This window comes from Salmo salar, chromosome 05 (genome assembly GCF_965601325.2).
Source record: "Salmo salar chromosome 05, fSalSal1, whole genome shotgun sequence".
NCBI lineage: Eukaryota > Metazoa > Chordata > Actinopteri > Salmoniformes > Salmonidae > Salmo > Salmo salar.
Genome location: NC_138295.1, coordinates 71,093,810 through 71,109,158, shown reverse-complemented (window position 1 = coordinate 71,109,158; position 15,349 = coordinate 71,093,810). Strand labels below are relative to the sequence as shown.

Below are 15,349 nucleotides of genomic sequence, written 5' to 3'. Positions count from 1 at the left end.
GGTTAGTTAGGGTTGAGGGTTAGGGTTGAGCAGTGATGTGGAAGTGAAGTTTTTGTTAGATTTGGGGTTGAGCAGAGACTTGGACATGAAGCTAGGTTTAGGGTTGAATCTGTGGTTATGGGTAAGATTAGAGTTGAGACAGGGTGTAGACTTTAATCTACTGTCAAGGTATATTCATACCTAATATAATACATTACACTACCCAAGTGTGTGCTTATTTTGAGTGTTTTACTGTATACTAACTACATACAGTATAACTTATGTAAAGAACTCATGGCCCTAAGGTATTCAAAGTCAAATTTTAAGACAGCCTTGAATGACTTTCCAACAAAACCCCTTAAACCCAGTTTACTTGTTTACAAAGCTAAATTTTGCCTTGTGAGCAGCAAAGCTGTGTTTGTCAACTTTTCCAAGAGAACACCAATGTGTGAACCACACAGCTGTGTTGCAGTCATGTTAAGGTCAACATACAGTCTGAACTGCATAGAATACTGGTCATCTCAAACTGGCAGTTGTAGTGTACTGTACATTTATCACTGTCTCCTGTAAGAAATTCAATCAAATCCAGACATCAATAACCTGCACTTAAATGTACTGGGACTAATGACAACATATATTTAGCTTTCTGCTGCCTTTAGGGTCAACTTCATACCACACCATGATGGAAACTGCTGGGTCATAATGCTGACCTTGGCAGTGCACCTTTTGCCTCTGATTGGATTTCACCTGACCAATCAAACAGTTCCATTAAACGGGGCGGCACACCCGATTCCGCATATATACCAGGGGTGCAGATGAACCCCTTTCATCGACAGGATCATACAGCAACCATGATTTCTCTGGTCTTCGTTCTGCTCATTGGAGCCGCTTGTGAGTATAGTAATGATCATAGAATAAAGAACAGGACTGTTTTAATGATACTAACATCACAAATGTGTTTCTTTGACGTTATTAAGAAATATGTTGTTGTTGTTTTATCATAGTGCTATGCTTTTCCATCTCAAAAGCTGAGGTAATATAGCTAAGAATGTGCCTACTCTCTGTATACAGTCGCCACAGAGGACGACAAGATCGTCGGAGGGTATGAGTGCAAGGCCTACTCCCAGGCCCACCAGGTGTCTCTGAACTCTGGATACCACTTCTGTGGTGGCTCCTTGGTCAATGAGAACTGGGTTGTGTCTGCTGCTCACTGCTACAAGTCGTAAGTAGCCTACCATTTGAACTACTAGCAACATATTGAGTCAATAACAACTAGCAACAACTTGATAAGCTTAACTTTTACAAAACTAAAGGACACAAGTGAACTCCACATTCACATGAACTCTCTCTCTTTCAGCCGTGTGGAGGTGCGTCTGGGCGAGCACAACATCAAGGTGACTGAAGGTAGCGAGCAGTTCATCTCTTCATCCCGCGTGATCCGTCACCCCAACTACAGCTCCTACAACATCGATAATGACATCATGCTGATCAAACTGAGCAAACCCGCCACCCTCAACACCTACGTGCAGCCTGTTGCTCTGCCCACCAGCTGTGCCCCCGCTGGCACCATGTGTACCGTCTCTGGATGGGGCAACACCATGAGCTCCAGTGAGTGCAGAACCTGGGTCAAAGGTTACATGTGCCAGTTGGTCATTGACATGGTGACTGAGTGTGTTTACAGGCATAGCAAATGTAGACCTACTATTAAAAACACTGTTATTATGTCTAACTATAACTCTCCTCCTTCAACCTTCCTCCCTCCCTCCCTCCATCCTTCTCTCTCTCTCTCTCTCTCTCTCTCTCTCTCTCTCTATCCCCCTCCTTACAGCTGCTGACAGCAACAAGCTGCAGTGCCTGAACATCCCCATCCTGTCCTACAGCGACTGTAACAACTCCTACCCTGGCATGATCACCAACGCCATGTTCTGTGCTGGATACCTGGAGGGAGGCAAGGACTCTTGCCAGGTACTTACCACGTACTTACCACACTGACCTCAATTCAGTGGTACCAATGATGACTTTAAATGTACTTTTTCAATTGATTAGAAATTGAGAATGAAATAACCAGTTCATATCACTTGTCTCCCTTCTTTCTCTCTCTCTCTCTCTCTCTCTCTCTCTCTCTCTCTCTCTCTCTCTCCCTTCCTCTATCTCTCTCTCTCTCTCTCTCTCTCTCTCTCCCTTCCTCTATCTCTCTCTCTCTCTCAATCTTTCTCTCTTTCTTTCTTTCTCTCTCTCTTTATTTCTCTCTCTCTCTCCCTTCCTATCTCGATCTCTCAATCTTTCTCTCTCTTTATCTCTCTCTCTCTCTCTCAGGGTGACTCTGGTGGCCCTGTGGTGTGCAATGGTGAGCTCCAGGGTGTTGTGTCCTGGGGTTACGGATGTGCTGAGCCCGGTAACCCCGGTGTCTACGCCAAGGTAAGACAGAAAACCGGTTTTCCTGTTGTGTTTGAGGAAAACATGAAAATACATACATCACTGTGATATCCCTTGGTTTTCTGAAGGAAAAATACATTGTCTATAAAACATTGATTGATGGTTCTCATGTTGCCTCCCATTGAGTGTGTCCACTAATGTCTCTCTTCTTCTCTTCCTCCAGGTTTGCATCTTCAATGACTGGCTGACCAGCACCATGGCCTCCTACTAAGTCTGATCCTAGCTTCGGTCCTCCAGCACGGTCCCACAACTCTACAACATCCCGTTCCAGATCAACATCCACCTTTTGTACGGGAGACTAGACATTATTTATGTTTATGATAAATAAAAAATGTAACACTAAATACTTTTTTGCTGTTGTGTTTGTACTCTCACTTTGTAAAGGTCTTTCTATCTCCTCATGTCAAGTAGTATTACTAGTAAACACTAGAGAAACTAGTAACCACCAGCAAATTGTTAAAGTATGGATCAAGAATATACCGTTTTTCTTATTGTGTCATGGTACCCTACCTTAACCATTTTTTTTATCGATACAACAAGGAACATTATTGATTACATTGATTTGTTTCTATAGTTGTGTATTGATGCGTTGCTGCTCACAATAGCTGATGTAGGGATGTTAAAAGTGTGGCATAATTGTTCCTCCTTCATACCCATTTAGAGTACTGTCTCTGAGAGTTGTGTTGCTACTGAAACACTATGTAGTGCAACATGAATATGGTTAGATCTTACATAATGTTTTACACTGAGCAAAAATATAAACTGTGACATCCACTTGGTTTCCCTAAAGAAAAAGACATTAAGTCTATAAAACAGATTGATGGTTCTCATGTTGCCTCCAATTGAGTGTGTCCCCTAATGTCTTGAAGAGTGTTGCTAGGGCCGGCTCTAGCCTTTTTGGAGCCCTATGCAAGATGTGGTTGGGGGGGTGCCCACCACCTCGCAGCAAAACATTTGAGTGTTTTTATAAAAACATATATGTGGGTTATGATATAGACAATTATATTGATGGAAGCCACAATTTATCTGCAACATTAAAGCTGATGTAGAATTCTTTTATAATAATCATAATAAAAAATATATTGAGTATATATCAATAGGAGCCACGTGGAGGTCAGGACGCCTGGGTACATGCCCTGCGTGTCCGGTTGGTATTCGACCATGATTACTACAAGTTTAAATAGCTGGCTAGATCAAATAACAATCTAAAACTGTTTTACTGACATGGCTATGCTCAGGGTCAGGGTCAGTCAAATGGAATGGCTAATTGAGTGACTGTCAGGGACTGACATAACAATAGAAAAACTGCTGATGCACAGCCACATTTTTTTTTATTGCAACTGGTGTATTCTACTATTCTTACTCTCAATAGTAATTTGAGACCCTGACTGAGTTACACCCAAAAAATCAAAAATAAATCAAATGTGTTTGTTTTTGTGGTCGGGGGCCCCCTAGCGGTTGGGGGCCTTAAACGACCACTTACATTGCTTATGCCTAGAACCGGTCCTGAGTATAACTTATAAATGCCTCCGGAGCTCAGATTCCTATAATCGAATGACCAAAGCGCCCTCTAGCGGCCTCATGGGTGGAATGCTATTAATACTTTTCAACATTCTATTTTTTTAAATGCCGAATATCCGGTGTTTCTATGTAAAACAATTTTGTTATATTTCAGTATTCTGTGATGTATTTAAAGTGTAATATTGGGATTCAAACTCAAAATGGAATACATTTCAACTCTATATCTAGTAATCTAGTCAACCCTAGTAATACTCTTCAAGACATTAAGGGACACACTCAATGGGAGGAAACATGAGAACCATCAATCTGTTTTATAGACTCAATGTCTGTTTCTTTAGGGAAACCAAGTGGATGTCACAGTTTATATTTTTGCTCGGTGTAAAACATTATGTAAGATCTAACCATATTCATGTTGCACTACATAGTATTTTGGTAGCAACACAACTCATGGTACGGGTGTCTTCTTTTTTTAAGTCCATAACCATATGTCTGAGGTGTATACCTTTGTTTCAAAGTAGATTTGTTTAAGACTACCAAGAAACAGTCTGCTTGACACTGATTTAGCCCACTGTGGTAAAAGGTTAATCTGTCGTACCCCTTCAGAAAGCAAACATTTTTATTTATTTATTTAACCTTTATTTAACATAAGTTCATTTTACTCCATTGTTTGTAAACAATGTAATTGTAACACACTGCATATCACCAAAAGATAGGCCGAGATTGTCGACAAGCAAATTGCTCTGTCGATAATTTAGCTTTTTAAAGGCAATTTACTACTTTCCATAGCAATCTTTAAGTTAAAGTTCATTTGCAATTTGTGTGAACTATTTCCTTTAACCTTTTAAACTCTTAGGAGGAATTTCACTATAAACATCGTTCTATTGGAATCTTCATATTATGATCATTCCATAAATCAATACAGTGCCGTGAAAACGTACTTGCCCCCTTTGGAATTTTCTCTAATTTTGCATATTTTTGATACTGACTGTTATCACATCTTTAACCACAAACCTAATATTAGATAAAGGGAACCTGAGTGAACAAACCACACACCAATTACATACTTCTTTCACTAGCAATGTTATGCAACACCCAATGTCCCTGTGTGAAAAAGTGATTGCCCCCTTACACTCAATAACTGGTTGTGCCACCTTTAGCTGCAATGACTCCAACCAAACACTTCCTGTAGTTGTTGATCAGTCTCTCACATCGCTGTGGAGGAAGTTTGGCCCACTCTTCCTTGCAGAACTGCTTTAACTCAGCGACAGGTCTGGACTTTGACCAGAATATTCCAAAACTTCAAATCTGTTGATTTTTAGCCATTTTCATTTAGACTTTGTGTGTTTTGGATCACTGTCATCCAAAAAGTTAGACTTTTGGCTCATCTTTCCTTAGAACATTCTTCCAAGAGTCTTGATGATCATCCAGGTGCTTTTTGGCAAAGTTGAGTCAACTTTTTGGATGAGATGGGTCCCGTTATGTCTGGCGAAAACCAAACACTACATTCCACAGTAAGAACCTCATACCAACGGTCAAGCATGGTGGTGTTAGTGTGATGGTTTGGGGAAGCTTTGCTCCTCAGGACTTGCCTTAATAGAAGTAGCCATGAATTCTGCTCTGTATCAGAGAATTCTACAGGAGAATGTCAGGCATTCCGTCTGCGAACTAAAGCTGAAGCACAGCTGGGTTATGCAGCAAGACAATGATCCAAACACACAATCAAGTCTACATGAAAATGGTTAAAAAGCAACAAATTTGAAGTTTTGCAAGGGCCTAGTCAAAATCTATACCTAATCCCAATTGAGATGCTGTGACAAGACTTGAAACAAGCAGTTCAAACCCACACAAGTCACTGAATGAAAGCAGTTCTCTATGCAAGAGTAAGCCAAAATTCCTCCACAGCGATGTTAGAGACTGATCAACAACTACAGGAAGCATTTGGTTGCAGTCATTGCAGCTAAAGCAGAACCAGTTATTGAGTTTAAGGGGCAATTACTTTTTCACACAGGCAAATTGGGAGTTGCATAACTTTGTGAATTAAATAAATAAGTATATATTTTTTTGTTATTTGTAACTCAAGTTCCCTTTGTCTAATATTAGGTTTTGGTTGAAGAACTGATAACATTCAGTATCAACAATATGCAAAAATAGAGAAAATTAGAAAGGGAGAAAATGCTTTTCCCAGGCACGGTAAGTACACACATTAGTTATGTATTCTATGTTGTTATATGCTTGAGTATATTTCAGAGAGAACTGATATGTTATGAGACTTAGTGTTACAACTGCTATGCTTTTTTCCCATTGCTCTATTAAATCCAAATGAAGTCTTTATAGGGTGAGTCTTCTGTATACAGCAGTTATACAGTTGAAGTCAGAAGTTTACATACACCTTAGCCAAATACATTTAAACTCAGCTTTTCACAATTCCTGACATTTAATCCTAGTAAAAATTCCCTGTCTTAGGTCAGGATCACCACTTTTTTTTTAAGAATGTGAAATGTCAGAATAATAGTAGAGAGAAATATTTCTTTCAGCTTTTATTTCTTTCATCACATTCCCTGTGGGTCAGAAGTGTACATACACTCAATTAGTATTTGGTAGCACTGCCTTTAAATTGTTTAACTTGGGTCAAACATTTTGGGTAGCCTTCCACAAGCTTCTCACAATAAGTTGGGTGAATTTTGGCCCACTCCTCCTGACAGAGCTGATGTAACTGAGTCAGGTTTGTAGGCCTCCTTGCTCGCACACGCTTTTTCAGTTCTGCCCACAAACTTTCTATAGGATTGAGGTCAAGTTTTTGTGATGGCCACTCCAATACCTTAAGCCATTTTACAACACCTTTGGAAGTATGCTCGGGGTCATTGTCCATTTGGAAGACCCATTAAAAAAATATATATATATATATATATTTTACCTTTATTTAACTAGGCAAGTCAGTTAAGAATTTTTTTTTATTTTCAATGACGGCCTCGGAAGTGGGTTAACTGCCTTGTTCAGGGGAAGAATGACAGATTTTTACCTTGTCAACTCAGGGATTCGATCTTGCAACCTTTTCGGTTACCATTCCAACACTCTAACCACTTGGCTACTTGCCACCCAATTTGCAACCAAGCTTTAACTTCCTTACTGATGTCTTGAGATGTTGCTTCAATATATCCACATAATTTTTGTTCCTCATGATGCCAGCAATTTTGTGAAGTGCACCAGTCCCTGCAGCAAAGCACCCCCACAACATGATGCTGCCACCCCCGTTCTTCGGATTACAAGCCTCCCCCTTTTTCCTCCCAACATAACGATGGTCATTATGGCCAAACAGTTCAATATTTGTTTCATCAGACCAAAGGACATTTCTCAAAAAAATACAATCTTTGTTCCCATGTGCAGTTGCAAACCGTAGTCTGGCTTTTTTATGGCGGTTTTGGAGCAGTGGCTTCTTCCTTGCTGAGTGGCCTTTCAGGTTATGTTGATATAGGACTCGTTTTACTGTGGATATAGATACTTTTATACCTGTTTCCTCCAGCATCTTCACAAGGTCCTTTGCTGTTGTTCTGGGATTTATTTGCACTTTTCACACCAAAGTACGTTCATCTCTAGGAGACAGAATGCGTCTCCTTCCTGAGCGGGGTATGACGGCTGCGTGGTCCCATGGTGTTTATGCTTGCGTACTATTGTTTGTACAGGTGAACATGGTATCTTCAGGCTTTTGGGAAATTGTTCCCAACGATGAACCAGACTTTTAGAGGTCTACAATTTTTATCTGGCTGATTTCTTTTGATTTTCCCAACATGTCAAGCAAAGAGGCACTGAGTTTGAAGGTAGGCCTTGAAATACATCCACAGGTACAGCTCCAATTGACTAAAATGATGTAAATTAGCCTATCAGAAGCTTATAAAACTGTGACATAATTTTCTGGACTTTTTCAAGCTGTTTAAAGGCACAGTCAACTTAGTTTATGTAAACTTCTGACCCACTGGAATTGTGATACAGTGAATTATAAGTGAAATAATCTGTCTCTAAACAATTGTTGGACAAATTACTTGTGTCATGCACAAAGTAGATGTCCTAACCAATTTGCCAAAACTATAGTTTGTTAACAAGAAATTTGTGGAGTGGTTGAAAAACGGGTTTTAATGACTCTAACCTAAGTGTATGTAAACTTCCAACTTCAACTGTGTATTGCTGCTACAGTATACTATTGAACACATTCTGTTATGTTCTAATGAGACAAAATCCTTTTGGCTACTGGTACATGGTAACATGCTAACAAAATTATGACTCTGGACAAATCTTGGGGTTTGAAGTGAGCTAGGTTGAGTTCAGTTCGCTTCAACAGTTGCTATGTTATGTGACTGTTTGTACTGAACCAGATGTTTCCTCAAAATGGTGTGCACCGTTTTTCAACAGCCTTTGAGGCATGTTTGCTCCTGTTTGCTGGGTGTTGCCTGATCAATATGGGTGTGACCATTTATAGACGAAAAACTCATGCAGCACAATCCATATATATGGAAATCGCCCTCTGGGCCACCGTAATCACAACTTTTTTTAGCTGGTAATTTAGTACAGTACCATTTTTGTCATACTTAACACATGCCTGGGTTGAACATAAAGCTGGGGTTACGGTTGGTTTTAGTGTTAGTGTTGAGGCTTCGGTTACGGTTGAGACAAATTAAGTTATTATGAGTATGTTAAATGTTTATTATGATTTGGATAAACTGATTGATTGATTTAATTATTTTCAGTTGGGTAAACTTGTTATTTTGAGAGATGGATACATGTATTATTCTTGTATTATTCTGACTTAACTCAATATCTCTACTCAACAACAATATTTCAAATTGAGGTTGGTAAACGTATTGGGCTAGATTTGAGCTGGGATGTTGACATGAAGTTAGAGTTAAGGGTTAGGGTTGAGTCGTGATCTGGACAAAATTAGTTGGGGTTAAGGGTTGAGCTGGGGTGTGGACATGTGGACATGAAGCTAGGGTTAGGGTTGAGCCAGGATGTTGACATGAAGCTAGGGTTACGGTTAGGGTTGAGGGTTAGGGTTTGGGTTGAGCAGTGATGTGGACATGAAGCTAGGGTTAGTTAGGGTTGAGGGTTAGGGTTGAGCAGTGATGTGGAAGTGAAGTTTTTGTTAGATTTGGGGTTGAGCAGAGACTTGGACATGAAGCTAGGTTTAGGGTTGAATCTGTGGTTATGGGTAAGATTAGAGTTGAGACAGGGTGTAGACTTTAATCTACTGTCAAGGTATATTCATACCTAATATAATACATTACACTACCCAAGTGTGTGCTTATTTTGAGTGTTTTACTGTATACTAACTACATACAGTATAACTTATGTAAAGAACTCATGGCCCTAAGGTATTCAAAGTCAAATTTTAAGACAGCCTTGAATGACTTTCCAACAAAACCCCTTAAACCCAGTTTACTTGTTTACAAAGCTAAATTTGGCCTTGTGAGCAGCAAAGCTGTGTTTGTCAACTTTTCCAAGAGAACACCAATGTGTGAACCACACAGCTGTGTTGCAGTCATGTTAAGGTCAACATACAGTCTGAACTGCATAGAATACTGGTCATCTCAAACTGGCAGTTGTAGTGTACTGTACATTTATCACTGTCTCCTGTAAGAAATTCAATCAAATCCAGACATCAATAACCTGCACTTAAATGTACTGGGACTAATGACAACATATATTTAGCTTTCTGCTGCCTTTAGGGTCAACTTCATACCACACCATGATGGAAACTGCTGGGTCATAATGCTGACCTTGGCAGTGCACCTTTTGCCTCTGATTGGATTTCACCTGACCAATCAAACAGTTCCATTAAACGGGGCGGCACACCCGATTCCGCATATATACCAGGGGTGCAGATGAACCCCTTTCATCGACAGGATCATACAGCAACCATGATTTCTCTGGTCTTCGTTCTGCTCATTGGAGCCGCTTGTGAGTATAGTAATGATCATAGAATAAAGAACAGGACTGTTTTAATGATACTAACATCACAAATGTGTTTCTTTGACGTTATTAAGAAATATGTTGTTGTTGTTTTATCATAGTGCTATGCTTTTCCATCTCAAAAGCTGAGGTAATATAGCTAAGAATGTGCCTACTCTCTGTATACAGTCGCCACAGAGGACGACAAGATCGTCGGAGGGTATGAGTGCAAGGCCTACTCCCAGGCCCACCAGGTGTCTCTGAACTCTGGATACCACTTCTGTGGTGGCTCCTTGGTCAATGAGAACTGGGTTGTGTCTGCTGCTCACTGCTACAAGTCGTAAGTAGCCTACCATTTGAACTACTAGCAACATATTGAGTCAATAACAACTAGCAACAACTTGATAAGCTTAACTTTTACAAAACTAAAGGACACAAGTGAACTCCACATTCACATGAACTCTCTCTCTTTCAGCCGTGTGGAGGTGCGTCTGGGCGAGCACAACATCAAGGTGACTGAAGGTAGCGAGCAGTTCATCTCTTCATCCCGCGTGATCCGTCACCCCAACTACAGCTCCTACAACATCGATAATGACATCATGCTGATCAAACTGAGCAAACCCGCCACCCTCAACACCTACGTGCAGCCTGTTGCTCTGCCCACCAGCTGTGCCCCCGCTGGCACCATGTGTACCGTCTCTGGATGGGGCAACACCATGAGCTCCAGTGAGTGCAGAACCTGGGTCAAAGGTTACATGTGCCAGTTGGTCATTGACATGGTGACTGAGTGTGTTTACAGGCATAGCAAATGTAGACCTACTATTAAAAACACTGTTATTATGTCTAACTATAACTCTCCTCCTTCAACCTTCCTCCCTCCCTCCCTCCATCCTTCTCTCTCTCTCTCTCTCTCTCTCTCTCTCTCTCTCATCCCCCTCCTTACAGCTGCTGACAGCAACAAGCTGCAGTGCCTGAACATCCCCATCCTGTCCTACAGCGACTGTAACAACTCCTACCCTGGCCATGATCACCAACGCCATGTTCTGTGCTGGATACCTGGAGGGAGGCAAGGACTCTTGCCAGGTACTTACCACGTACTTACCACACTGACCTCAATTCAGTGGTACCAATGATGACTTTAAATGTACTTTTTCAATTGATTAGAAATTGAGAATGAAATAACCAGTTCATATCACTTGTCTCCCTTCTTTCTCTCTCTCTCTCTCTCTCTCTCTCTCTCTCTCTCTCTCTCTCTCTCCCCTTCCTCTATCTCTCTCTCTCTCTCTCTCTCTCTCTCTCCCTTCCTCTATCTCTCTCTCTCTCTCAATCTTTCTCTCTTTCTTTCTTTCTCTCTCTCTTTATTTCTCTCTCTCTCTCCCTTCCTATCTCGATCTCTCAATCTTTCTCTCTCTTTATCTCTCTCTCTCTCTCTCAGGGTGACTCTGGTGGCCCTGTGGTGTGCAATGGTGAGCTCCAGGGTGTTGTGTCCTGGGGTTACGGATGTGCTGAGCCCGGTAACCCCGGTGTCTACGCCAAGGTAAGACAGAAAACCGGTTTTCCTGTTGTGTTTGAGGAAAACATGAAAATACATACATCACTGTGATATCCCTTGGTTTTCTGAAGGAAAAAGACATTGTCTATAAAACATTGATTGATGGTTCTCATGTTGCCTCCCATTGAGTGTGTCCACTAATGTCTCTCTTCTTCTCTTCCTCCAGGTTTGCATCTTCAATGACTGGCTGACCAGCACCATGGCCTCCTACTAAGTCTGATCCTAGCTTCGGTCCTCCAGCACGGTCCCACAACTCTACAACATCCTGTGCAGTTCAATATCCACCTTATGCGCTGGACATTAAATACTAATGACAAATAAAGCATTTAACATAATTTTAGTTACTGTGTCTATTCTCTAGGTATAAAACTATACAACTATTAAAATGAATAAACTGTAGAAGGTACTTCTTACATGCATGCAGCATAGAACACATGTTCATGAATGTAGTAGTGCAATAGTATGTTCTGTATGTCATCAAAGGAGTGTTGATTGCAAGTGGAATGTCTCAATTTGTGTTGGTTCATAAATGCTGTAATTATAACAGCTTAAAACCTCTTGAGGATACCCTAGGATAGGGGGCGCCACAGCGCATTTTGAAAAAAAATCGTTCCCATTTTCAACGGCCTACTAATCAAACTCAGAAGCTAGGGCATGCATATACTTATTATATATGGATAGAAAACACCCTAAAGTTTCTAAAACTGTTTGAATGGTGTCTGTGAGTATAACAGAACTCAAATGGCAGTCAAAACCCCGAGACCGATTGAAACAGGAAGTGGAATTCAGAATTGTGGACTCGACTTCTCATCTTTCCCTATAAATCACACCGTTAACCATGGTTCAGTGAGCACTTCCTATTGCTTCCACTAGATGTTGCCAGTCTTTTCACAGTGGTTTGAGCCTTATACAGTCGAAACTCAGTGAATGAGACGCGTTGGAAATTGGTCACAGGGGATGGGCCATAACCATTATGACGCCGGCGGCCATGTCTACCCCCACCTTTGGAAACGGTTTTAAAGGCAATGAAATCATCCCCCTCGAATCTTATTGGCTCTCTTGGTGTTACAGGCCCTGAAGATTAATGTTTTACAACGTTTGACATGTTTGAACGAACCTACAGGCGGGAGAATCTCATTTTATCCGGAACTTCAGCCCTGCGCTTGGAGAGAGCCATAGGACGCGCTACCAACAGCAGGCTAATGGAACGTGAAGTATGGACTTTTTGACCGAAAATACATCTGTTGTGGACCTGGGATGCTTTCTGATGAAGACAACTAAAGGTAGGTGATTATTGACAATATTATACAAGATGAGATGTGACATGCGATTGTTTCCAAGATGGCGCCGAGCTCTGTATATTAGCTCATTTTCTGAGTATCGCATCTCCTTTTATCGCAAAGTGTGATTACCCAGTAAAGTTAATTTAAAATCTGGTATGACAGGTGTTCTCAAGAGATATTCATCTATAAATGTTAGATTGACAATATAAATTTAAAAAATCGTTATCGGATAGTAATTTAGGGAATTGTAGCATTGTTTACCGGGACGCATTTGAGGGGAAATTATTTAGTCAACGTCAGACGCCGATGTAAAATGCTGTTTTTATATATAAATATGACCTTTATTGAACAAAAGAATGCATGCATTGTATAACATGATGTCCTAGGGGTGCCATCTGATGAAGTTTGTAAAAGGTTAGTGCTGCATTTAGCTGTTTTTTGATTATATGTGATGCAAGTGGTTGGTCGGAAAATGGCTATGAAGCTGCTTTTTACGATGGACTCATCTAACATAATCTAATGATTTGCTTTTCCTGTAAAACCTTTTTGAAATCGGACGACGTGGGTCGATTCAGGAGAGGTGTATCTATAAAAAATAAAAAAATGATTTTTTTTTAATGCTAATTGGCGATATGATTTTTCGCTGGATTTTGATCCCGCTGACGGGATGAGACGCTGGAGAGGTTAAGCACTTCTAATGTACATGTACTGTAGGTGTTTTTAAGGCTTCAATAAACTATAAGGGATAAGTCTGAATACACAATGTATGCTGATAATGTCAAGAAAGTATTGATTTTCAGTTGACCAGATAGAGCATGTTAAAAGAGGGTCCTACCAGTCCCATTTATTTTCTGGCTATCAAGTATTCTAATTGGGAACATATCAAAGAAAACTTGGGTTGCTGATTCTCTGGCTCCACAGAATACAGATTATCTGACTGCACAGACTACTCTCTCTACAAATCATTAGGATTATGTTCATTCTTAATTTGGGTGAACTATCCATTTAACCTTGTAAACTGTTAGGAGGAATTATTTCTCAGTATAAACATCTTTCTATTAGAAATGTCATAGACATGTTCATATTTTCCATAACTCCATGTGGCAACATTAATTATTGGTTTTATGGGGCTATGCCTGTGTAAATGTCAGAGAGAAGTGATCACCTGATGCATAAAAATGGTTACAACTTTGTATTTTCTCCAATGCTCCAATAAATCAAAATGAACTATATTCATTGAAGAGTGTCTTTTGTATACACATTTTATATTGCTGCTACAGTATGCTATTAACATGTGTTCAATAGTGTTAGGCACCTTTAAGGGGGTTTGAAGGCTGGAACGTCAACTATAATGAAAGATAAGATCAGACAGAGGCAGCATACAGGAGCGATATAAAACGTGACTTTAATCTCTATAAGCAACCACCATCTCAATCAGTTCACGTGACAGACAGGAATTTATAGACACAGGTCAGGCATTACCAATCAATGATAATAAATTGGTAATCACACTTGTAGCATATTTCACCAACAACTTAAATGCCCACTCATGTAGTAAAAACGCTAAGGGCTCTATTCAATCAGATCCACTTTAGCAGACATCGGCATAGTCGCTGGTTGTTTTGGTGTTGTTGGAGGTGCAACTGCATTAAAGCTGTCAAATACACAAGTGGCTCCGGCCTAGTGGTTAGGATTTGCCGCTCTCACCGCCGCGTCCTGGGTCCGCTTCCTGGTCAGGGAACTGCTTTTTGGGGCTCCCGAGTGGCGCAGCAGTCTAAAGCACTGCATCTCAGTGCTTGATGTGTCACTACAGACTCTCTGGTTTGAATCCAGGCAGTAACACAACCGGCCGTGATTGGGAATCCCATAGGGCGGTGCACAATTGGCCCGGATTTTGCCAGTGTAGGCTGTCATTGTAAATAAGAATTTGTTCTTATCTGACTTGCCTAGTTAAACCTGCATTTTTTAGACTACAGTAATTCCTTTACTGATTTTTCTTTAATTCTGTTACCGATTTGGTTTTAATCACTTAATAATTCTTAAAAATGTACCCGCTCACAAAAGTATCGCTAACGTAATGACTTGAAAGAATAAGTGAATTCATAAAAAGTATTATAGTAGAACGTGTTTCGAATTTTGACTCTTTGAGCTCAAAAAGTGCCATTGGTAACATGAGTTATCGTTAGATGACTGCTAATAAACTTAGCACTTGGCGACACCTTTTGAGTTTTTACACATTAATGATGTCGATGTACCTTGCTGCTGTAAAGGAATTTTGAAAAGCCACTTTTCAAAAGGCCCCAAACTGCACACTATTACACACTACAAAAGGTAATACTTTACATTACATTGCCCTTATTACTGTGTAATTACTCATGTAATTACACTGTATTAAGTATGAATAATTATTCACTATAAATTACTAATAATTATTAAGTATTGAAATTGTTAGAATGAGTTACAATGCACTTACAGCAGTGAGCCTAACCCCAACTTTAGCCCTAACCCTAACCCTAAATGCAATGCAAACTACGTACAATGCAACAATGGTTAATAATTATAATGCGGGTTACACTGTAATTACAGGAGTAATTACACAGTAAGAAAGGCACTGTAATGTAAAGTGTAATCAACATGT

At 40.2% G+C, this 15,349-nt stretch overlaps 2 protein-coding genes across 2 annotated transcripts; both read left to right on the top strand.

The window, feature by feature from the left end:
• Positions 1–824: 824 nt before the first annotated feature.
• On the top strand, positions 825–2,753 carry trp-i (trypsin I). The gene is given in 6 exon segments (NM_001126232.1): positions 825–870; positions 1,051–1,201; positions 1,337–1,587; positions 1,808–1,944; positions 2,296–2,397; positions 2,579–2,753. Coding segments are annotated over 6 exon segments (729 nt in total). The 5' UTR covers positions 825–830; the 3' UTR covers positions 2,627–2,753.
• Positions 2,754–9,789: 7,036 nt separating this feature from the next.
• Positions 9,790–11,763, top strand: LOC106598364 (trypsin-1-like). The gene is given in 7 exon segments (XM_045718693.2): positions 9,790–9,885; positions 10,066–10,216; positions 10,352–10,602; positions 10,822–10,898; positions 10,900–10,959; positions 11,312–11,413; positions 11,595–11,763. Coding segments are annotated over 7 exon segments (765 nt in total). The 5' UTR covers positions 9,790–9,809; the 3' UTR covers positions 11,643–11,763.
• The last annotated feature ends 3,586 nt before the right edge of the window (positions 11,764–15,349 follow it).